Genomic DNA, 24,476 nt, shown 5'->3' with positions numbered 1-24,476 from the left:
ATTTATATGAACCAACACATGCACACACACACATAAAAAAATTACATAAGCAGGATGTAAAACTAAACATTTTATGGTTCTAATTTAATGTAAATATTTACATACATACAGAATAAAAGGTAATTACTACCAAATAGCAAGTCTTGATGAAAAGGAAGGCTTTTTTTCTTGTCCTTTGTTCATTATTTTATAACAAATGTGCTGCTTTCATAATTAGAAAAAGTATTTTAAAAGATGTTTAAATGCTATGATCTTCATACATATACACATATATATGCATTTTTCTCCTCTTCTAGAGGATCCACATTCAATAAATGCCTGACATAAAGAACTGGATGCCCATCCAGTCTCAGGGATAAATCAATATTCCCAGGAAAATAAACATGAAAAGCACTTATAAGATGACAACAGTAACACTTTTTTCCAATTCTATAATTATTTGTCCCACAAATATTGAAACCAAGCATTTATTTTTATATGAGTGGTCTGCCTGTATGTATGTATGCTTAGTGTTCACGAAGGTCAGGAGGGCACCAGATCACCTAGTACTGGAGATAAAAACTCTGTGGATGCTGGAAATTAAGAGTAGCAAGTGCTCTTAACTGCTGAGCCATCTCTCCAGGCCCCAAACATTTTCTTTTCCTTTTTTTTTTTTTGTTTGGTTTGGTTTGGTTTTGGTTTTTTAAGACAGGGTTTCTCTGTGTAACCCTGACTGTCCTGAAACTTGCTTTATAAACCAGGCTGGCCTCAAACTCAGAGACCCACCTACTTCTGCCTCCCAAGTGCTGGGATTAAAGGTGTGTGCCAACACCACCTGGAGATGGAAACATTACCTACAATAAACCTGGTTTTGAAAAAACAAAAAACCAAACCCCCCCCCCCCCAGCAAGTTGGACTTAAATGTACACTAAGCACCTTGAGCTAGACTCAGATCCCTGACTCTGAAGAGTTCTTCATAACGACTCAAGACTAAAGAGCCAAAAAGGACTACTAACCTCCAAGGGCTAAATACTGAGCACAGAGAACTCACACCAGCATGGGAAGTGCGGACTCTCTGTCACAGAACAGGGAGGTGCCATGGCACAGCAGAAGGGAAAACTTACCCTGGAGTCTAGTTTACACTTCACACAAGCAATTACAACCAAATTTGCCTACAGAGATACTTCTTGTCAAGACACTGCAACAAGAATACTACAAACATCCCGCTCTGCTTACTTAGGGTCAGAATGTTTCCGACCTTGGCTTTAGTCCTGTGAATGTTCTTCTTATCCCTAAGCCCCCCAAATACTCCTCATAAAACCACCTTACAATTTCATTTACTGAAGAAAATTCTTTAAGATAAATAAGTAAACAAGCTTATATGTTCTTCTTTATTTAGTTTTCTTTTTTTTTTTTTTTTTTCCGGAGCTGGGGCTCGAACCCAGGGCCTTGCACCTGCTAGGCAAGCGCTCTACCGCTGAGCTAAATCCCCAACCATATGTTCTTCTTTAAAATGTAATCTTTATTTTTTTAAAAGGGGGCAGGCTTGGGGCTGGGGATTTAGCTCAGTGGTAGAGCGCTTACCTAGGAAGCGCAAGGCCCTGGGTTCGGTCCCCAGCTCCGAAAAAAAGAACCAAAAAAAAAAAGGGGGGGGGGGCAGGCTTTCACCATGTCACTGCCTGGCCTGAAGAAGATTCTGCATGTAGACCGGGGCTGCCCTCTGCCCCCAGAGTGCTAGGACTAAAGGTATATGCCACCTGGTTGTCCTGGAATTTACTATGTAGACCAAGTTGGCCTCAAACTCAGAGATCCTCCTGCCTTTGCCTCCTGAGTGCTGAGATTAAAGGTAGTCACTTGGCCTGTCACTTACAGTTTAAGCACTGTTTAATCTTTAAATCTTGCTGTAAAGTGCATCCTTTGAGCACTGTAACTTAAAATGCCACCAAACCAAACATACTATCATTGTACAGATCCCTAAGCCCAACTCTCTTGAGAAACCTGCACTCATCTTTTGGATGTGTCTTTTCTCCCCAAGGCTTGCCTGCCCCCAACCCCAGCATTTGCCCTTAAACCCAAAGTATGTAACATCTCTCATCTCTTAATAAATTTAAAAATTTTGCTTCACTCAGCCTGGTCTTGGAATTCTTTTCTGTGGCAGTCAAGGATCCAGCTTTCCCTGATGGAGGTCCCTAAGCAACTTTCATTCAATTCCCTCATGTCTCCCCATCAGCTCTTCACCAGCCCAGTCTGAGAGCAGGCACTTAAAAAAAAAAAATTTGTTTATTTAATGTATGAGTGCTCTGCTATGCAGCAGAGCTCTGCTATATATCTGGAGACCAGAAGAGGGCATCAGATCCGCTTATAGATGGTTATGAGGCACCATGTGGTTGCTGGGAATTGAACTCAGGACCTCAAGAAGAACAGTCAGTGCTGTTAACCACTGAAACATCTCTCCAGCCCCAAGGCCAGACATTTTAACAGGTGTACTTTTTTTTTTAAAACAGTTATACTTTCTGTTTATCAGTCTTGATTTAATCCAAGAAGTTTAAGACCAACCAACCAACAAACAAACAAAAAACATTCAGAGCCTGCAAAATAGCCCAGAAAGAGCTTGTCCTACAAATCTGATGCCCTAAGCCTGGGACTCACGGTGAAAGAATAGAACCAACTTGTAAAAGTTGCCCTCTGGGGGTTGGGGATTTAGCTCAGTGGTAGAGCGCTTGCCTAGCAAGTGCAAGGCCCTGGGTTCAGTCCCCAGCTCCGAAAAAAAAGAACCAAAAAAAAAAAAAAAAAAAAAGATACAATTTTGCAAAATTCAAACTTTCTTCTTTAAGCATGATCTTCTGCTTGCTTACACTTTACTATCACAACCATATAAACTTTCAAGGTGAGCAGCTAGGTCACCTTCACCCTTTGCCTCACACTCAGGAAAACCTCTTCTACGCAGTCACACTCCAGGTTTCTTAGTCCTTCTCTCCTAATGGAAGCAGAGCTTCCTCTTTCTATTTCCATCTTATGCATTTCCCAGACCTGAAAACGGAGTTATCATTTACAAACTATTCTCATCTATTCACAACATTGTGAATCCACAGTATTGGGGAACTGGGATATACTTCAGTGGATATAGCATTTCTTAGCATACAAACTTTGGATTCTGTCCCCAGCACCCCATAAATGAATGTGATGGCACAGTCCTGTGATCCTAGCACCTAGAATCACTTAAAAGTTCAAGGCCACCCTTTGTAACAGAACCTGCTACCTACACACACACACACACACACACACACACACAAAATGTATAACTGATCTAGGGCTAGCAAAAATGTGCAATATGTACACACTGAAAACAATAAAACATTAATGACAGATATTAAGAACTACCTAAAAAACATTTATGGGTTAGAAGGCTCAATGTAATTAAAATGTCAGATCCCTCTGAATTGACTTAGATTCAGCACTATTCCAATAAAAATCCCTTAAGAGGCTGGAGAGAGACCTCTTCCAGAGGTCTTGAGTTCAATTCCAGCAACTACTTGGTGGCTTATAACCCTCTATAATGAGATCTGGTGTCTTCTTCTGGCCTGCAGGCAGACATGCAGGCAGAATGCTCTATGTATAATAAATAAATAAATCCTTTAAAAAAAAAAATCCCTTCAGGGGGAGGAGGAGGGGTTGGGGGATGTTGGCCCTGAAACCGGGAAGGGGAATAACAATCGAAATGTAAATAAGAAATACTCAAGTTAATAAAGATAAAAAAAAAAAAAAAAAAAAAAGATGTCATGGAATAAAAAGAAAAAAAATCCCTTCAGGTTCTTTGTAGACCAGAATTCTAAGATTTAGATGAAAATGCAAAAAACTTATTAGACAAAAAAATTTTCTGAAAAGGTCTAATATTCACACGTCTCAATTTCTACATGTGCACAAATGCTACTGTAGTACTGTGTTGGCACCAACACAATTTTAGAAAAATACAATACAAAAAAAAAATCAAAAAACCTTACAAATAGACCTTCATAAGAAGAGCTAATAACTCAGCAATGGTGGCACCAACACTTTAATAAGCAAATACGGTCAGTTTAGAGTGATTTGATAGCATATGAAAAACGCAAATCCCAACTTATAGCCTATTGTATACAGAAAGTAACTCAAAATAATAACAGAATCAACCTATTGAATATGTAGCTAAAATACATAAAGTATTAATAGCTTCCCATTAGGCCAAGATTTCTTTTTTTTAATTTTTACTTTTTTTGAGACAGGGTCTAATTATATAGCACTGGTTGTTCCTTAACTCACAGGCATCTGATTGCCTGTCTCTCAAATATTGACATTAAAGGCATGTGCCACTAGACTCTGCAAACATGTGTTAAACTGCACAAAATAACAACAACAACAACAACAACAACAACAACAACAACAACCACCCTCTGGCAGTGGACAAGGAGACACCATGTTGGTGGTGGTGTTCTTTCATCAGTCACAGACAGAGCAGATGGCAGGCCTTGCTTCATCCTAGCTTGATGCCTGGCTTGGTGGCCAAAGCTGTCTCATGCATAGGAATCATAAAAATCAAATTCAGGCAGTGCCTCATGGAAGGAGGAAGAACAACAGAAATCTGTGGACAGCCATGCCACCCACCGACCTGCCCTCCAGTGTATGGCACACCTATTTGCCAATGGTGCCACACAGGGTGGATAAAGGATGTCCCCCAAAGATCTGTCACCACATGGCCAGCCTGCAGCTGGAGCCACCTCAATGTGCAGGTGTGGTTAGAGGGCTGAGAAAGAGAAGAGGAACAGCTTGAGTGTTATGAAGATGGGATGGGAGACTCAAGGGTGGAGAGGAGCAGCTTGCTGTGAGTGGCCACCTGGGGCCATGGTGAAGTGGGATCCCAGCCCAAGCTGCCACTGGGGACCATGTCTGAGTCTGTGGCTATGCAGTGGCAGGGGTTAGTGTTGATGGTTCATATTACCGCTAGAGAACATGGAATGTCTCAGCCACTGGGAACCACTGGGAACCACCTGGATACCCAGGGACTATGCAGAACTGGTCTTGCTGCCCCTTTCTAGATGTAGCACCCTGGAAAGCTGGTCTCATCTCTCACCACTGGCAGGACTCCAGAGAATGGGCCTTGAGCCTTGCCCAGGCAGCAAAGCAGAGCTGGTCCTGATGGTGGGAATGTGGGTAAACCGGCCTGAGTGTGTGAGTGTGGGAAAGCTAACCCAGCCACTCATTTGCTGAGCTGGCGTGCATGCGTGCGTGCGTCTGAACCCACTCCTCTTCACATGCCACCTGTGGTAGTTGAGAGAGCTGACCAAAAGAGCAATGAGAGCAGGTGAACTAGCCCTGACCCCTCACTGGCTACAGCACTTTAAAGAACAGGTCCTATATTTCACCTAGGCAAAACGATGGAGCTGGCCCTGATGGTGAAGGCAGAGTTGAGCCTAAGAGCAGGGAGCTGACCCTCCTCCTGATGATGGATGGCCTAGCTAGAGCAGTGCTGGAGAGCTCACTCTGGTGGTTCCAATAAGAAAGAGCTCTGCGACCACCCAGGCCTAGATCCAGGGCTCTAAGATGGCCCACCCCAAAATCTTTATCATCTACGAACGGTTGGGATGTGTGAAAGGGCCAGTTTTGCTGTTTCAAAGCTGCAGGATCTCCATGACAAAAGGTAACCTGTAATAGGATAACCAGTAGGAACCCTGATGAGGATCCAATATTGATGGAGTCACAGAAGCCAGAGATCTTGAACCAGACCAAACATTTGCAGATAAAGATGTGTGGACAGAGAGATACTATGGGACACACTGTGAATACTGTATTTTTCATGAGATGTTTTCTATGCTTTGAGAATTTTTTTTCAGCTATTGTTGTTTGTTTTGTGCTTTTTATTTTGGGGGAGAAGTTGCAAGGGCAAAGGCCAAATATGAGGGGACGGGAAATGAGCAGGACTGGGGAGGAAACTCACAAAGAAACAATAAAAAGTTTAAAAAATGAATTTCAGACAAAAATCATAATCTGGTTGCTGTGTTTTCTATTTCTGGACTTCTTTGTTAGCATTCCTTCAAAAGACACAAGGCAATAAAAGCTATGTCACATATTGTAGAAATACCCAATAGAAAACCTGTGGCTCAGTAAGACAACCCAATAAATAGGGGGGTTTAACATACTTCAAAGAACAATATTTGGTAAACAAATGAAGGCTAAAAAAAAGGCGGCGAAACAAACAAACACAAAAATTAAAAGTACTGGCACAGAAAAGAGTTGCTTCTTATGCTGTGCGTGGGAATATGGGGACGCAGCCACTGTATAAAATCAGTTTGACAGAAGAAATATCACTTTAAGGAGTTGAACAGAGACTAGGTAGCAATATTTGTGTGACCAACCTCAAGAGGAAGGGTGGAAGGAAGGGTAATACTTAACATTCAGGACAGACCTAACCTGCGCTGGCCTTGTGCCAGGCACTTTTCCAAGTCAAGTCATTTAATCATAGCAACAACTTAGTACTGGATAGCACTGTTCCTATCAATCAGGTGAGCAAAAACAGTTTCATACAAGCTAGCTGACTTGCCTCAGGCCACTTGGAAAGCAAGAGCTCAGCCAGTATACACTCAGATCCGTCAGTGTCTTTCTCACTCTCCTGTATACCTCAACTCAGGTTCCCCAGATATGGCTGATGTCATTTTCCAACAAGCTTGTTAAAAGGTGAGACATGCTCACATGAAGACCTGTACCTGAACATTCAATGAAGTCTTATTCACAAAACCTGCACAAATTCAGCTATCCAGCTGGTAAATAGTTACAACTGTTAGAAATACACACAGTGGCATACTAGTTGTTAATAAAAAGGAATAATGCAGTAGCATAGATATACCTCAGCAGCACTGTGTAAAGTGAAAGAACAATCAGACAAACTGCATACTGTATGATTCCACATAAAGCACAAGAGTGGACAAAGGACAAGGACAGAAAGAGTGCCAGATGCCATGTGCATGGGATGATTTCAAAGAAAATCAAGGTAACACTTTTAGGGTAAGAAATCTCTCATCAGGATTATGATGGAGGTAACATGACTGCAAATATCTGTCGACTAACAGCTAAATAAAACAATAAACTCTGATTCATCAAATAACTTCAATAAAGCTAAAACCGTCAGCATCTTCCTCTAGAATGGAGGTTTCTTGGTAATCTGAACTCTAATGTACATATCCTTGAAGTAACCAGTTACACTTCTTAGTCTTCCTATATCCTACTTTATTCGATACATACTGTTGATATTTCCAAAACAAATCTTTTTTTTTTTCTCCTTTTCTTTTTTTCGGAGCTGGGGACCCAACCCAGGGCCTTGCACTTGCTAGGCAAGCGCTCTACCACTGAGCTAAATCCCCAGCCCCTCCAAAACAAATCTTAGACAACCAATACTACCCTAGTTGTTCCTCACTGCCAACAAAGTATACATTTCCGGTGTAGCATAATGGCTTCTGTGGGGGTAGGTAAAGGCAGTGTCTATGCAAGTCTGTCTGAGTTTGATTCCCAGAGCCCACCAGGTGAAAAGCCCAACTCCTGCAAACTGGCTTCTGAATTCTACAGCATGTACTTACCCACACACCCAAACTAATATTTAAATACTAATTTCCTAATTTGGCATTTTGGTTCCCTCAATATGTTTTGGTGCAGGAACTGTCTTACTTGTCTTCTCTATAGTTCTAGGACCTATACAGCATGGTCCTTAAACACTCAAACAGTACAGAGGTACTTTAGAAATCTTAAAACTAAACAAGTAAAACTACATGACACTCTGGTGGGATGAAAAATACCCCCACCTCTAGGAGATCTGCAGCATAACCCTGGGACCTGTGAGTGTTGTAACCCATCCACCACCACAAAATGAAGAGTTTCTCAGATATGAGGTGAACTGAGGATGCAGCTCTGAGGCAGATTACAGGTGCCTTACCAAAGAAGCAAAGGGCAGTTCCTAGGAGTTGCCATAACATTGGGCTGGATCTGCCTGTCTTTCTGAGTTCTGAGCCACAAAGATGCAACTCGTTGGGTTTTGGGGTTTTGGGGTTTTGTTTGTTTGTTTTTACTGACTCTCTCTTTTAGATGCTGACCAGAACTTATGTTATTTGCTGTTGTTTGGTTTTGGTACTTTTGGCTTCTTTATTATTTTCTACAGCTCCTCTCCCTGCTATGCAGGCTTAACTCAAACCACAAGAGTGTTTTTCCTTTCTCTTCTCCATCCTATTCTTCAGGAAGCTTTGAGGTTTACAACTTGCATGTCTTGACCTTTCCTTTTAAACTCTAATAAAATTGTGAACTTTGAATAAATTCTAGCTCTAACTTTCAAAAAGAAAAATTTAAATCCAAGCACAAACACACAAAGCAGAGGGAGATTTGACACACACAGGCAAAAGGCTATGAAGACTGTACTGACAGTACTACACAAAGAAATGCCAGCCAACACATGACACTAGAAATCAAGAAATAGACTACCAAGCCAGGCACAATGGCAAGTGCCTTTAAACCTTGAGTGAGGCAGAGGCAGTTAGAGCTCTGTGACTTGAGGCTAGTCTGGTGTACATAGTTTATTCCAGGAGAGTCAGAGCTATATAATGAAACCCTGTCTTAAAAGAAAAGAAAAGAAAAGAAAAGAAAAGAAAAGAAAAGAAAAGAAAAGAAAAGGGAAGGGGGAAGGGAAGGGAAGGGAAGGGAAGGGAAGGGAAGGGAAGGGAAGGGAAGGGAAGGGAAGGGAAGGGAAGGGAAGGGAAGGGAAGCAGTAGACATAAGACTACAATTCTTGTGGAAGGACAGTACAGAGGAAATTCAGGGTCCCAGCATCCCTGTCATCTGCAACTTGCACTTTCATCAAAAAAAGTCCAACTATTAGTAAATATACAGTGGTACTATGCTGACTAGTTTTCTGTCAACTTGACACAAACTATAGTCATCTGAAAGGAGGGAACTTCAATGCCTCCATAAAAACAGGCTATTTGCAAGCCTGTAAGGCATTTTAATTAGTGGTTGATGTGGGAGGTGTCATCCCTGGTCTGGTGGTCATGGGTGCTGTAAGAAAAAACAGGCTGAGCAAGCCAATAGGAGCAAGGTAAGAAATAGAACTCTTCCAGCGCCTCTACATCAGCTCCTGCCTCTAGGTTTCTGAGCTGCTTAAGTTATTATCCTCACTGCTTTTAATAACAGATTGTTACATGGAAGGTGACTGAAATAAGCCCTTTCCTCCCCAAGTTGCTTTTTCGTCGTGATGTTTTATAAACAGCAATAGTAACCCTAATTAAGACAGGTATTAATAGATATTTAATACTCTAGGTTTACACCCTTAAAAAGATAACGTAGTAGGCCAGGCACTGTGCCTCACGCTCAGCATCCCAACACTCAGGGAACCTTACAGGTCCACTGCAGATTCAAGCCTTGGATGATTTGACAAATTCTAGAAACTCTCAAGCTTGCTTTAAAAAAATTCTCTCATTCCAGTCACAGATCAGAGTTACTACTGAGTTAAACTCCAGTCCCAAGGAATCCAATCTTCTGGCCTCCACAAGCACTAGCACACAGACATACATTCAGGCAAGACCCTCATACACATGAGACAGGAATAAATAAAATTTCAAGAAAAAAATTTTAAGTTAGAGCATAACAAACATAGACTGGAGTATCTGCTTAAAATCTGATTCAATAAAAGGTGGATAAGGCATCAGTCTGCGCTTTTCAAAGCTTCCCCTGAGCCTAATGTTGAGGCCTTTGTACGAGCTTACAGGAACCACAGGATGCAGTGACTGATGGCCGAAGGCTGGGCCTCTGGATGATTCCTGGCTACTGACTCAGTCTCGATCAGTGCAAGAAAGAACACCACAGTACAGCAGTCTGGCTGAAACGCTGCCTTCCCCAGTGTCCTGCCACTGTCCTTATTACGAAGAGAAAAATTCTTTACAAAAGCAACTAAATGAGAAAGACTTTATTTTGGCTCACAGTGTGAGGTCACCACCATCCATTAGAGTGCAGAAGTCACAGCAGCAGGACAATGAGGCAGATGGTTCCTCCACATCCACAGTGAAGAAGCAGAAAGCAATAAATGCCTGTGCTCACCTCACTTTCTCCTTCTGAAACAACTCAGGACCCCAGTTCAGTGAATGGTGCCACCCACACAGGAGGCAGGTTTTCTCATTTCAATTAACTTCCCAGAGGCCCATCTCCCAGGTGATTCTAGATCTCATCAAGTTGACAACTGGGCACACACATTCTCTTCTGGAAGTCACATTAAAAAATGAAACTTTAAAGGTAGGTGTGGTGATGCACACCTTGAATCCCAGCACTTGTGAGGCGAAAGCAGGTGGATCTCTGAGTTCTAGGCCAGCTAGAGCTACACAGTAAAATCCTGACTCAAAAACTAAACTAAAACCAAGCCAAAACAAAAGCTTCAATCTTACTCATTTTCTCATCCCTAACATGAGTTTGTACTGATTATGATGAATTACCTCTTCCTGAATTCCAGGTAACTGTTTAGTCTGTGGCATGTCACATATTTTTAAAAATTTCAAAAGCACTGATATAGTTAGTTTCATAGATTACTCAATGATTACTACCTAACCAGCTCTTTTCCCTGAAACTGCTGCAACCTAGAGACAGTTCCTGCTAGATATAATCACCTCGTGATTTACTAGGAGCAGCAAAGTATGTCCTTGTGGTGGTCCTAATAAAAATGCTCCTTACTGGCTCATATATCTAGCTTGATCCCCAGTTGGTGGAACTGTTTGGTCTTGTGGGGGGGCGGGAGGGGCTGAGAGGGGGTGTCTTTGAAGTTTCAAAAGAAAGCACCATTCCCTGTCAGCTATCTGCCTCCAGTTTGTATGTGATGGAGATGTGAACTCTTAGCTACTATTCCAGTGCCATACCTGCCTTCCTGCTATCATGCTTCCTGCCATGATGGTCATGGTGTCTGGCCTTCTGGAACTGTAAGCCCCCAAAAAACTCCTCTATAAATTGTCCTGGCTATGGTATCTTCACAGCAATAAAAAAGTAAATAAAAATGAAGACAGTTCCCCAAGTGATATCCAAATATTTGTTCTCAGCTTGGTCTCTAGATGGTGGCACATTTGAAGAGAATGTGGAAACTTTAGGAGGCAGAACTTAGATGAAGGAAGGAAGTCACTGGAGCAAGTGCTTGGGAGTATGACCACTTCCTTCTTTTTCTCTGCTTCCTGGCAAACCACAAAGTGAACAACTCTTTTCTACTACACATTCCTGTGCCATTCTGCTGAAGTTCATGGGGCCAAGGGGACATAAACAGAATCCTCTGAAACTGTGACCTTAACAAATGTTTCTGCCTCTAAAAGTTAAAGATATTTGTTTTTAAATCTGATTCCCTGTTAGCAGCCTAGTCATCATCAGAGACATCCAGAATCCTCTAGACATCTTTTCAACATTCAAGCAGGTTTCTAAAGTCCTTTTATTCCTTCCATAAACTCTCTCACATCATTCTCAGAGGTTCCAATGTCCCTAACCAAATGACTCACTGGTTGTTACAGCCTGCTCTCTGGCTTCCCAAATCTATGTCCTGCATTGCAGTTACTTCCCAACATTTATTAGACAATGTTGATCACTCCCTTGTCAACTATGTTACTCTCTGGTCTGTAGGACACAGCTTCCAATGCTTAAAGGCCAATGCCCTTCATAAGCGGACCCTTGACATACCTTTCCAACTTCATGAATCCTGATACTCCTTCCACTGAAAACATTGATCTTTCCCCATTCTCACAGCCCTACATTTTAAAAGACACCATTTTTCAAAGACTGGCTTAAACACTACTCACAACACATTTCCCATTACTTCTCTAGAAAAAATTTTCTTCCTATTCTGAATTTTCAAAGAAACCCTTAAGCACTTTTTGCCTTTTACTTTAACAAGTTTTTGTTGATGCTTCTTAGACTTCAGAGTTCTCTGGGAATAAACTTCAGCTGTGGCTACTCTCTTTTAAACCACTGACTCCAGGTTCCATCCCCAACTCCACATTAATCTCACCTTCTTCCCTACAGTGCCTACTAGGTGGAGCTTGACACTACATCTACACAGACTCAGCAAAGTCTAAAGACAGCAGTTTCTCCTGTTGTTTGGCGATATCTAAAATCACCTTCAGCAAATCCCTTTGGCTATAACTAAAGCCTGTCTCAGCATGATTCATTAGCTCTACTCTTGACATAATTACTCACTAGTAAGTTGCTAATCTTTGCTCTTTGTGAAAAGAAAATTTCCCAAAACAACCTACCTATATAATCCAGGGTACTCTGGAGGTAACCTGGAAGGATCATTTGAGTTAAAGACAAGCACGGACAAAGGTCACAAATGAAGACATACACGAAAATAAAATTAGCAGGCATAGCTCATGGCACAGTGAAAGAAAAAGACAGAGATAAGGAAAGATGGTATGGAAGAGATAACGCCCCAAACATCAACAGACTAAATGAATTAGCAACGGCCTGTGAACTGTTCAATGAGTGAAGATGAATTTCAAACCTGGAGAGTTTCTGTGCTCCCATTTTACCAGCCTATACTAACAAAGCACTTTCTGGAACAATGCTCTCCAAGAGAACTTTGTGGCACAATGTTCTACTGTCAAAAAGCCACTACTAGCCTCATTGCTGCTGAGTACTTGAAATGAGACTAATGAGGCTGGGAACTAAGTGTTTAATAGCACTCAATTTTAAGTTCAAGTAGCTGTATTGGCTAGAGGCTATGGTACTGACCAGTGAATGGCCAGTGTAAGGAATGTCTACACCTTATTCAATTATCCCAAGAAATATTTTTCTCATCTATTCTACTAAATTAGTAAAAGTCTACAATCAACTATATAACAAACCATTTATCTTTTTTGGGTTTTTTGTTTGTTTGTTTTTTAAATGTCACTTTGTGGGGTCTGGAGCAGTGACTCAATGACTAAGAGCATTGGCTAGTCTTACAGAGAATCCATTCGAATCAGCACCCACACGATGGCTCACAAATATCTGTAACTCCAGATGCAGGAGATCTAATTTTCTCTTCCTACCTTCTTGGGCACCAGACATGCACATGGTAAAGAGACACAAGCAGGCAAAATACTAGACATAAAAAGAAAAAAATTCTCACAGGCAGTGGTGGTACACACCTTTAATCCCAGCACTAGGAAGGCAGAGGCAGGTGGATCTCTGAGTTTGAAGCCAGCCTGATCTATAGAGAGTTCCAGAGAGGGCAAGGCAACAAAGAAAAGCCCTGTCTCAAAAACAAAACAAACAAAAAGGTCTTCCCTCTATGACATTTATAAATCACATCAGCAACCATCATGGCAAGACAGAATGCAGCGGTGCATGTAGCAGTGGATGCAGCAGGGCATGCGGTAGTGGCACAGACACTGTGGCAGTACCCAGCTCTCTAACTGGATCTGAGACTACTCAGTAAGAGGGGAACCAGGCCTACTCCCGGAACCTAGCTAACTACTCAGAACTAGTGAAGGCATGGTTACTGCAGGAGAATCAATAACCACTAACTTACTAAACCTGCATAACCCTTATGAATTTATAAACACTTGTTTTTATACCCACAAATAAATATAGTTTTCACCCCTCACCAAGGAAACTTTTCTTTGCAATAAATGGGGACTAAAGAAAATCAAAACCAATCAAAATGCAGAGTTGTGAAGCCCAATCCTAACGGATACATCTATAAAACACCCTGCATCTAAATTTAAGGCTCAGGGAATATTCTGGAAGAGGAAAGCAGAAAGACTGTAAGAACCAGAGGATAAGTAAGTTTGATGAGAGATTGTGCGCCTAGTAATAATCACACTCAAATGTGAGCTGAACAAGGACCACATCAATAGACCTGCCACAGCAAACTGGGAGAAGCCCACAAGGCCTTAGCCCACACAAAAAACTACAGACAACTGAGAGATGGTCTTCTCCAGGGAAAAGCACACCAATCGGTTATCCAGTGCCCAATAGTCAACACAGAAAATCCACATACAAGTGACATTATACAAACTGAACAGGTCATACTTAGGAATATATATCTGTGTGCACACAAACACACACACATGCATGCAATAACAGTGAAAAAAATAGGTAACGTATTTGAAGGAAGAGTAGAGAGGAGTATGAGAGAGGGTTTGGGGGGAGGAAAGGGGAGAAATATTGCAATCATATTATAATCTCAAAAAAATTTTTTTGATGTGCTGGGAATAGACCCAAGGTGAGCACTCTTTATCTGCAACTCCAAAACTATTCTTTATTGGAACAGGAGAGATGGCTCAGTGGTTAAGAGCTTTGGCTGTTCTTCCTGAGTTCAATTTCCATCAACCACACAATGGCTGGCTTAATACTATCTGTAATGGGATCTGATGTCCACTTCTGTCAGGCAGGCACACATGCAAACAGAGTACTCACATACACAAATTACATAAATAAAATCTTTTAAAAATTGGACTTGATTTAAGTCTTAAATGTGCTAGAAAAAAGTAGTAGTCGTTTGAATTAAGAATGGCCATATAGGAGCTGGAGAGATAGATGGCTCAGAGGTTAAAAGCACTGGCTGCTCTTCCAGAGGACCCAGGCTCAAATTCTAGCACATGCATGGCAGTTCATGACTGTATGCAGTTCCAGTTACAGGGCATCTGACACCCTCAAATACCCATACATAGAGGCAGAACACCAATTTAAATAACTTTTTAAAAAATATAACAAAATCATTTTTAAAAAATGGCCCTATAGCTCATATATTTGAATGCTTGGTTATCAGAGAGTGGAACTGTTTGAAAGGGTTACAAGAACTAGGAAGTGTGGCTTTATTGGAGGAAGTGTCACTGGGATTGACACACACGTGCTCATGCATGTTCACGCTCGCACGCTCGAACGCTCGCACGCTCGCTCTCTCTCTCTCTCTCTCTCTCTCTCTCTCTCTCTCTCTCTCTCTCTGCCTGTGGATCAGGATGTAGTGTTCTCAGCTCCAGCACTTGCCTGCATGCCACCATGCTCTCCCCATGATGGTAACCAACCAAGCCTCTGAATCGATGAGCAATTTCAACCCACAACAATTAAATGCTTTGGTCATGTTGACTCTTTTTTCTTTTTTTTAGATTTTATTTTTATTTTACGTGCATTTTCCCTGCATGTGTATCTGTATGAGGGTTGTTACAGACAGTTGTGAGCTGCCATGTGGTTGCTGGGAATTGAACCCAGGACCTCTGGAAGAGCAGCCAGTGCTCTTAACCGCTGAGCCATCTCTCCAGCCCCCATGCTGACTCTTCACAGCAAAAGAACAGCACCTAAGACAGTAGTTTAAGGAAGCCAGGTATGGTTTGCAGATCTATTAAGGCAGGAAGATCATGACTTCAAGTAATGAATCACAAAGAGAGACAATATCCCACAACCAAGTACCAGGTTGGTTAGGGCACTCCTAGCAAACTTCTTTTTCAGAGTAATAAAGTTGAATCCACCACTTTACATGATGTCTTGGTTTACTTTCTAATTGCTTCGATAAAACAACATGACCAAAAGCAACTTGGGAAGAAAGTTTGGCTTCCATATCTCCCATCAATGTTTACTGAGGGAAGTCATAGCAGGCACCTGGAGGGAGGAACTGGGAGGGGCCATGGAGGAGCTTACTGGCTTACCCCACAGCTTTTTCAGACTGCTGTCTAATACAATCAATGACTAAATGCCCAGATGTGGCACAATCACAGTTGTCTGACCCCTCCCAAATCAATCATAAATCAAGAATATGAATGAATGACTTGCCTACAAGTCAATATGATAGAGGCAATTCCTCAACTGATATTCTAAGAACAGGAGAGGTGGGGCTGGAGAGATGGCTCAGCAGTTAAGAACACTTCCAGAGGTCCTGGTGGCTTAAAACCATTTATAAGTCCAGCACGTCTGGCCTCCTCAGGCATCAGGCACACATGCGATGCATAAAACATCCTTGCAAGCAAAACATCCATACATGTAAGATAAAAATAAATATAAATTTTTAAAAGAATACTTGAAAGAATAGGAGAGGTAAAATCTAACTTGGAGTTTAAGGCTTTATTACATTTACTCATTTCTCTGGAGGGGACTGTTCCATGACTGTTGAGCACTGGAAGTGGCACTATTGTGACCATCTGTGGAGTCCGTTTCCACTTTCTCTGTGACCAATGCAGGTGGTCAGGCTTGGTAGCAAACCTGCAGCCACTGTGCCACTGACCTGGCCATGATTTTTATTTTTTGAGACAATGTTTCATGTACCCCTGGGTGGCCTTGAACCTGCCACGTAGTTGAGGACGTCCTTGAACCGTTTATTCTACTGTTTTTATCTTCCAAGTATGGGAGTCACCACATCCGGCATAGACCGGGTTTGCTTTAAAGAGACTGGGAAAACCTTAAGACGCTGTGGATGAGTAAACCACGTGAGAAAAAGTGAACACAGGAAGACCTCATGGAAACTTAAAAGTGTTCAATGGAGTCTGAAGAAAGCACAGATTAGATTGTACAAAATAGTGTACAAAATGGAAAGAAAAAAAATCTCTTTTAGAGGCTGGGGTGGTAGCACACTCCTTTTGTTAATCCCAAATTCAGGAGACATTGGTAGGCAGTGTCTCTGTGAGTTCTAAACCAGCCCCATTTACCAGCAAGTTCCAGGCCCACTAGGCCTAAAAGTGAGAACTTGTGTAAAAAAAATTAAAAAGAAAAAAAAAAGCTTTTAGAGTAGACCTGTATTCAGTCACATGAGCAGGCATAGGAAAAAGAAGGTTTTCTATACAAGTCAGATAACTTACTGAATATGTGGTTTCTTAGATTCTGTTTACTATTCTTGAGTACTAATTCCCAAACCTGAACCACTACCAAGTAACCAATTAGCAGGAAAGTTTCTAGAGTATATTGATAAATAATCTTAAGTTTTTTATCTTACATAAATTTGCTATTTTTGTTTATGAATATCTCTGAAGAGCAGCCAGCTCTGACAAGCAGCAGAACCAAACAAAAACACATGAAGCATAAGAAACAAAATATCTTTAGTAATTTTGTTTTTCTGTGCATTTCTCAAATTTTCCTAGTTGAGCTTTATAACATCATTTTCAACAGTCCTCACCAGGACTTAGAAACTGGAGTGTAGCTAGGGTAGACTAGTCAGAGACTAAGACTATCATCTCCCTATCACCTCATCCCTCCAACCGATTAATCCTGGAAGGATGTTTGGTTGGTTGTTAAGGTGTATAGTCCACTGGTTAGATAGATGTTTCTAATCACCTCAAGACAACTAAAAGTAAACAGTGTACCAACCCTGGCCTTTATGAATTCCCTACAATTGGAACCTGAGCACGAACACAGTTACGTTCTCAATAAAACTACTGAATGAAAAACTATTCCATCCACGACCTGAAACCTGGTCATGTACTTCCCCAACACTCAGATTCCTTCCTAAAGGCTCTACACTACTCTGGAACTCACATTATGCCCTCCTGAACCTTCCTCCCAAACCTCAAGCTGAGCAACAGGTACACAACAGTCTGTGGTTTGCAAAATCAACTAGTTCCTTTTTTGGACAGGGTTTCATGCACTCCAGGTAGGCTGTGTATGACAATAAATTCCCGATCTTGCTTCCAACCTGCCAAGTGCTGAATGAACTACAAGCATGTGAGGATCACCACACCCAACCCCTTCAGTCCCTTTGCTTTCTCTTCTTCTTTGGAACAGTGCTCACCTGAAATTCCACCTCCAAGGTGTTTAACGTGGTAGAAAAAAATGAAAACTGGATCCAGTCCTAGCCATGACTCTGGCCTCAGTTCACTTAGCTATAAAGTATAAAGGGCAAACAACATGCCTGGCAGGCCTACTTAGTGTTACTTTTAAATCTAACTCAAATCTGAAAAGACTACACAAACTGTCACACTGCCCAAATCTCAGATCAAGAAATGATGGGTTTAATCAAAGTTTACCAAAAAATACAAACAAAACACACACACACACACACACACACACACACACACACACACACACACACACACACACGCCAGGACTCGATCAAGTAATCTTCAGCCACTCAATCACGTCCAACAAGAAGCATTTTTCTCCAACAATGGGGTACACAGGAGAAGCACACAAGGCAGGTCTAATAGCATTATCTGCTCACTACATCATCTCAGGGCTTTCTTCCCCACTTGTGCAGTAAAGCTTTGACAAGCAAAGACCTAACATTATTCCTCAAGGGAGGCTACACCTGAGAAACCGGATGTCTTTACCTGCAGTGTCATAAAGTACCCTAAAAAAGAGAAGCAGGAGGTAAAGGAACCGAAGCCTGGCTTTAGCACACCTCTTTCAAGCAGAGTGACCTTGGTCAACTCCCCTATTGAGGAAACCTCTCCTCTTGCCCCCTTTGTAAACCTCAGAGAATCTTGGCGTGCGTGCCCACATGCTGGGGGTGGCCAAAAAGCCTAGAGACTACTAGAGCGAACGCCCAAGAAGTCCGTCGTCCAGTTGCATTCCCGGATCTTCCCGACCTCTTCCAAGGCAGAGTCCTAAGCTCTTCCGCAAGCAAGAGATGCACCCTTCCGGATGCAGGACCTGCCATGACAGCAGTTTCGATTTCCTAAGGAGAAGGGCACTTCCCTCGCTGTTCCAGCATCGCTGGCACAGGTGCCTGCCTGCTCTATAGCTTTCTCGAGCTTCTTCTAAAGCATTCGCTCCCAGCACCGGACCCCTTTCCTGTTCTGAGCCTACTCCGATCCAGGGGATTGAAGGGGGGGGGGGGCTACGGGAGGGGCGTTGCCATAGGAACGGTGTTGAGAATCCAGGCCCGGGGAGCCCCAAAACGCTATACAGTAAGGCTCGCGAGACACGTGACGCCCCGTGCGACCACATCCGGACAACCCTTCCTGGGGCTTCTGTGCCCCGTCAGTGTCGCTCCTACAGGTCCGCATTTTCCCGCGCCGCCCCACAAAAAAACCTACCTTCCGCCATGTCGGGCCCGGCCCTGCCTACAGCCTCGCGAGAAGTGCTGGCGGAACGAAGTCATCAAGCCTCGCGAGAACTGGGTGGAGGCGTGGCAAAGGGAGGAGCTGGAGTAGACAAGGGGTATATGAAAGTCGAGCGGGAAGCAGTACTGGGCAGGAGATCTGAACCTCCTCCACCCTCCCACCACCTTCATTGTTTTGGAAGGTTTGACAACTGCTGACTGGTTTCTCTCTTATTCCAGTCGGTCGTCAGGGCAGAGCAAACGTGGACTATTCTGAGGCAGGGACTGCAGATTTAAGTTACTTTGTAGCCACGTGAGATGCTGTCAGAAAACTTAAATGATAGCATTTCTCCAAGGTTTTGAGAACTTTATAGCCAAAACAAGAAAGACTACAACTTGGGTTGTCAAACCTGGCAAAACACTGGTTACTGCAATAGGGGTCGCAAAAATTAAAGACCAACGTTATGTTAGTAAAATTGTGAGATCCCTGAGGTCAAAATGGCAAAGCCAACCAGAAGCTAATAACATTTAGGACAGGAGTAGAAATAACAAGGAAATGGGAAAGGAAGACTGTAAACCAGAAGCTTAACCCTTTTGTGAATGTGAGAATGATTAGATGATTTCACAATAACAAAATAGAGGGGTAACATTCCTAGATAACACTAACCGTTTTTTGGTTGTGGGGTACGGTGGGGAATTGAGACAGGGTCTCTTTAATATAACTCTGGCTATTCTGGAACTTATTATATAGACCAGGATGGCCTGAAACTGATAAGAGATCCTAGTGCCTCTGCCTGGAGTGCTGCGATTAAAGGCAAGTGCCACCACTCTTGCCATAAAAACTTTTTCTTGGCCTGCATAACTAACATGTGTAATTAGTACACCTGAGGCTTCCAGGTCAACAAAGGGTTATTTTAATCCAGGAGAATAAAAATAATGCATCAACAGTTAAGTAGTGCCTTAGAGCACAGCTAAGATTTTAGGAAGATCTGCTACAATTAAAACATTAGTGGGAAAAAAAAAAACATTAGTGGGTAATGAAATGGAATAATGAAGGAAGTGAGTTCAGATTATAAAGATATAAAGCCAATGGTTAAATTTTGAAAAGGGGATGACTCTGGCTAAAAAACACTGAGAAAATAGAAGAGAAGGATACTGAAATGCATTACAAACAATTATGTAGGGGCTGGAGAGATGGCTCAGTGGTTAAGAGCACTGACTGCTCTTCCAGAGGGCCTAAGTTCAATTCCCAGCAACCACATGGTGGCTCACAACCATCTGTAATGGGATCTGATGCCCTCTTCTGGTGTGTCTGAAGTCAGCTACAGTGTACTCACATACATTAAATAAATAAACCTTAAAAAAAAAAAAAAAGAACAATTATGTACTAAAAAACTGATATTCAATTGTAGATTTCCTGTAGGGGTAAGGAAAATAGCAGGGCAGTGTTTAGAGTAGTGGCGCTAGGTAAGCGGCATGTGACTAAAAAAACAATTTGTTAGTTTCAATAGAAGTGCCAGAGCTCAAAGCTTCACTGTCTTGCTGAGGATGGTTCATAGTTGTGCCAAACATGAGTTTCTGAGATCTTCAAGTGGCTACATAAGCCAGCTTCGAGCATAGACTCTTCAGACGCTAAATATACTCAAGCTCCTAACACTAAAATGACTTAACTGGTTGGAAAGTGCTGTCATTTGTTTTGCAGCATGTCTTCTCTTTGACTTACTTTGCAACCATGGTCAGTTTAAACTGAGCCAGTTTTGTTTTTGGTTTTTTGGAGCTTGTTTTTGTTTTGTTTTTCACATTTTTGACAGGTCTCATGCAGAGCAGACTGGTCTAAAACTCCTGATCCTCCTGCTCTTCCTTTCCAAGTGTTAGGAGCAGAGGTATCCACCACATCCGGCTCAAACTTGTTTCCAGTTGAGATACTATTTGCCCCGGATTATCCTTCTTACAACTTGACCAGAGTCTTTATAATGCACAGATAGCAAGATCTGCTATCAAGAAGCTTGCTTAATAAACACGTGTTTTTTAATCTTGTTAGGAATGAGATTTTGTGAGCATTCAAGTGCTTTATTTCTTTTATAAGGTATGTGCGAAGGTATAGCATATCTGTGGAGGACAGTAGTCAAGGTATCGTGCTCATTTGTAGTTTTTTTTTTTTTTTTTTTTTTTGAGAGGGTCCATGTAGCCCCAGCTGTCCTGGAACTCCTGCTGTAGACCTGGCTGTTCTCAAACACGAAGATTCACTTGCCTTTGCCTCCAGAGTGCAGAGATTAAAGGTGGTATACCCCAAAACACCCAGGTCACTTTATTTTTCTGGTAAGTCTTTCACTAAAATTGGAGCTCACATAATATGAGTAGAATAAACAACCAAGAAATGCCTCTTGAATTTGTCTCACCAGCACTGGAATTTTAGGTAAGCACTGCTGTGCTGGAGATCTGAATTTTCTCATGCTTGCATGGTAAACACTTTACCAAATTCAGCCATCTCCCCAGCCCTGTGTGTGTCTGTGGTGCTAGGGCTTAAAACATTAGGCAAGTCCTCTGGCACTGGGATAACACCCTCAGCCCCTCGATTTCAAGTGGATACTGCTGCAGAAAGTCATTTTTCTTGCCTAGGACTCTCTGTGCATGTGTCTGGCTACTAAAAGCTGTTGATTTATCCCTGTTTACTTATGTGAACAGGACTCAAGTCTGTGATCATGTCACTAATGGCCAGTGCATAGGTACCAATTCAACAAGTCTAATCATACCTTGCCAGGTGGACTGCACACCTGAAACCAACCAACCAACCAGAAATACCATACCTAGAAAGTAATTTTCTCTGCAAACTAAATTCTGGCAAGTTCTGCAGGCTTCCAGAAAACTGAATGAGGTAGTTACTCCCTTATCTTCTTGAGGCCTAAGGAGAAAAGTTCCTTGAGAGCCTGGTGCCTAACACAAAGAACGTAGACTAGAGTCAACAATTTGTTTATTTGCATTAGAAACAGCAAATAGAACTATTTTCTATTTACCTAGTGATTATGTATAATGAGTTCAGGGGCAACATCTAGTTCCTTCTATAGCAATTTCATCCCAAATGCACTTATCAGGGTTAAATTTTCTTGTTTCTAATTTAGCTCTAAGATATCTGGCTCCATATTCTTCTAGTTTATAAGGAAAAGGCCAAACAGCTACTAGGAACTTATAGATGAGCATAATCATCAAGACATTAAGTTAGTTGTCAGTATCTGAGGACTCAAGAGAGTAGATACTATTATCTTTAGAGAAAGTGTTCAGTCTTATCTCTTTTGCCACTCACTAAACATACCTGACAGGGATGGCACTTTGTTTAGAGGGGAGTTAGTTTCATCCAGTTCACATTTGAGTCTAGGTTCCTCATAAATTTACTGACCTCTAAGGTAGAACCAGCCTAGTTTAAGCAAAACAGATTCCCAATATTGTCTGCCAAATGTTCACTTCAAGCCTCTAAGTAACCATGAACGAAACTCTGATAAAATGATGTTTGACCATGCACTGGAAATTTAGGGAGCATTTTATCAGACTGGACATCAAGTTAACTCCTGCTTTCAAATTCCTTCTTTAAATAAAGCTTATGAATCCACCAAAGTTTCTGTGTGTGCATCATTTGGTATTATATGCTGTTTATATACAAAGCATCCCACAACTTGAGACCTGCAACCTAAAACCAAAATAGCTCATAATACAGCCTCTAAGTCATCATTTATTGATTTCTAGAGCACCCATCACATGATTAAGGTGCTTTACAACAATACAGTAAACATCACACACAAAAAAAAAGCTCACATAGTTAAATACAGTCAAATTACAGAACTTAAAAAAAAAACTGGAATGAAGCAACATTATGTCAAACTTCAAAAATATTGAGAAGTGGCAGTACAAAAAAGGGTAATTCCACCAACTAGAGACCAGACAATGAAACACAGGCACCAAGACCCGAAGGAGGAAGGTTTGTAGAGTATGAATGAGCATATAAATAAAATTTCACAACTGGGACCAAAGGCCATTAAAAGATAATATGACACCCAGGTATCACAAAATAGAAAAATCAAATGTTCAAGCATTACCTTCTAATGACAAGAAGATCAACTCTGTGTGATTTTAAACTCTGAGGTCAAAAAGCCATCAATATTATCTCATTAAAAAAAGACTAAAATTTGCAATCCTCTATAAGAACGTTGAACATTAGTTAACAGCCAACAATTCTATAATCTAAAGGAATAGCTGATGGGTGGCATAGGTGGCAGGGTTTTGGGGTAGTGATGGAACTGTTTTTAAAACACAACTGCCTCACTCTAATGATGATGCATCAGTGGGATGAATGCCACTTGGTTTAGTGCCACCTGAATGTGAGTTTAAGTCAAATGTAGAGGCATTGAAATCCACATTGTCAGATGAACACTAGGAAAGGCACAGATGACACCTCTGACAGAAAAGCAAGCCCTAACACTCAGGCTTCTGTTTCAGGCGTATAGACTGGTCAGGGCACCATGAGGAGAAAGAGCTTCAGGAGAAAGGCAATCACTCCTACCTTTCCAGTAGTCCTTGATCTGGCCCACATGGTTACAGTGCCACTTACAAGTGCAGAAACAGTTGTCCCTGAGTTACTAGGTGATTTACTACTTGCTGAGCAGTCAAACCCTGGATTTAACAGACTGCTAGAATCACAGCAATAGGAGAGCAAAAATCCAACTCCGTATTTGCAAAAGCAACCATTGTGGGAACAATTTCTGATAGGACAGTAGCACTGTAGAATAACTCTAGTCTGGGGTGGGGAGCAGGTGTCTAAAAGTTCTTGAAGATTATTGGGCTCCAATGAAACCAAGTGTTCACAGTTGCTACACATTTATGGGTTTTCATGTTTATAGGATTTCAGAATGCTTCTGAGAAAACTAATTTGAAAATGTTGCTGTATCATAGCCACATCTTGATACATTTCCCCTCTGCTTTAAAAGACATAAGAAGTTGAAAGGTCTGACACCAACAGGAATCCTTTCATTCCCTTTTCTGCCAAAAGACTTATCCAAACTACAAGGGTAGAAACACACCTATCCTCACAATCAAACAGTCTCAAGTAACAGGTACTGTTTTATGCTCTAGCTCTTACATACCAAACACAACTTCCCATTCTTGGCCAAAACCAGACAGGAGCTTAGGCCTGCCTGTCTTTAACATTTAATGTACTAATTTTACCCATCACCAAAGCTGTTTCATAAAACCACTTAGGAAACAATACTTATGCTCAAAGAAAAATCAAATCTAAGTGCACTATGTCAGTGACAAATTCTGTATGTCAGTTAGCAAAGGACTTTCCCCTGTAATACTTTCAGATTCAGATAAAGAATTTAAATAAAACCCAATAGTATACTGCCATGGCCATGAGATTTTCAAGTATTAAGTTTGTTTGCATAAGGAATCAACCTGAGATTTTTCTAAACTGCACTTCTCTGGTATTCAGTACTATAACCTTCATTTAATACAATAAAAGCCAACAACTTGACAA

The 24,476-nt window shown here is 41.6% G+C and overlaps 1 protein-coding gene across 1 annotated transcript in view; it reads right to left on the bottom strand.

Annotated features, from left to right (window-relative positions):
• Ankfy1 (ankyrin repeat and FYVE domain containing 1) overlaps positions 1-18,980 on the bottom strand; it is a 71,715-nt gene extending 52,735 nt beyond the window's left edge. The window contains exon 1 of the mRNA NM_001107018.2: positions 18,948-18,980. Coding sequence (NP_001100488.2) covers positions 18,948-18,957 — 10 coding nt within the window. The 5' untranslated portion in view covers positions 18,958-18,980. The remainder of the gene's footprint in view (positions 1-18,947) is intronic.
• Positions 18,981-24,476: the final 5,496 nt, after the last annotated feature.

This window comes from Rattus norvegicus, chromosome 10, assembly GCF_036323735.1.
Source record: "Rattus norvegicus strain BN/NHsdMcwi chromosome 10, GRCr8, whole genome shotgun sequence".
Taxonomy (NCBI): domain Eukaryota; kingdom Metazoa; phylum Chordata; class Mammalia; order Rodentia; family Muridae; genus Rattus; species Rattus norvegicus.
Note: the sequence above shows the minus strand (reverse complement) of the source record. Positions and strands in the feature narration are given on the sequence as shown.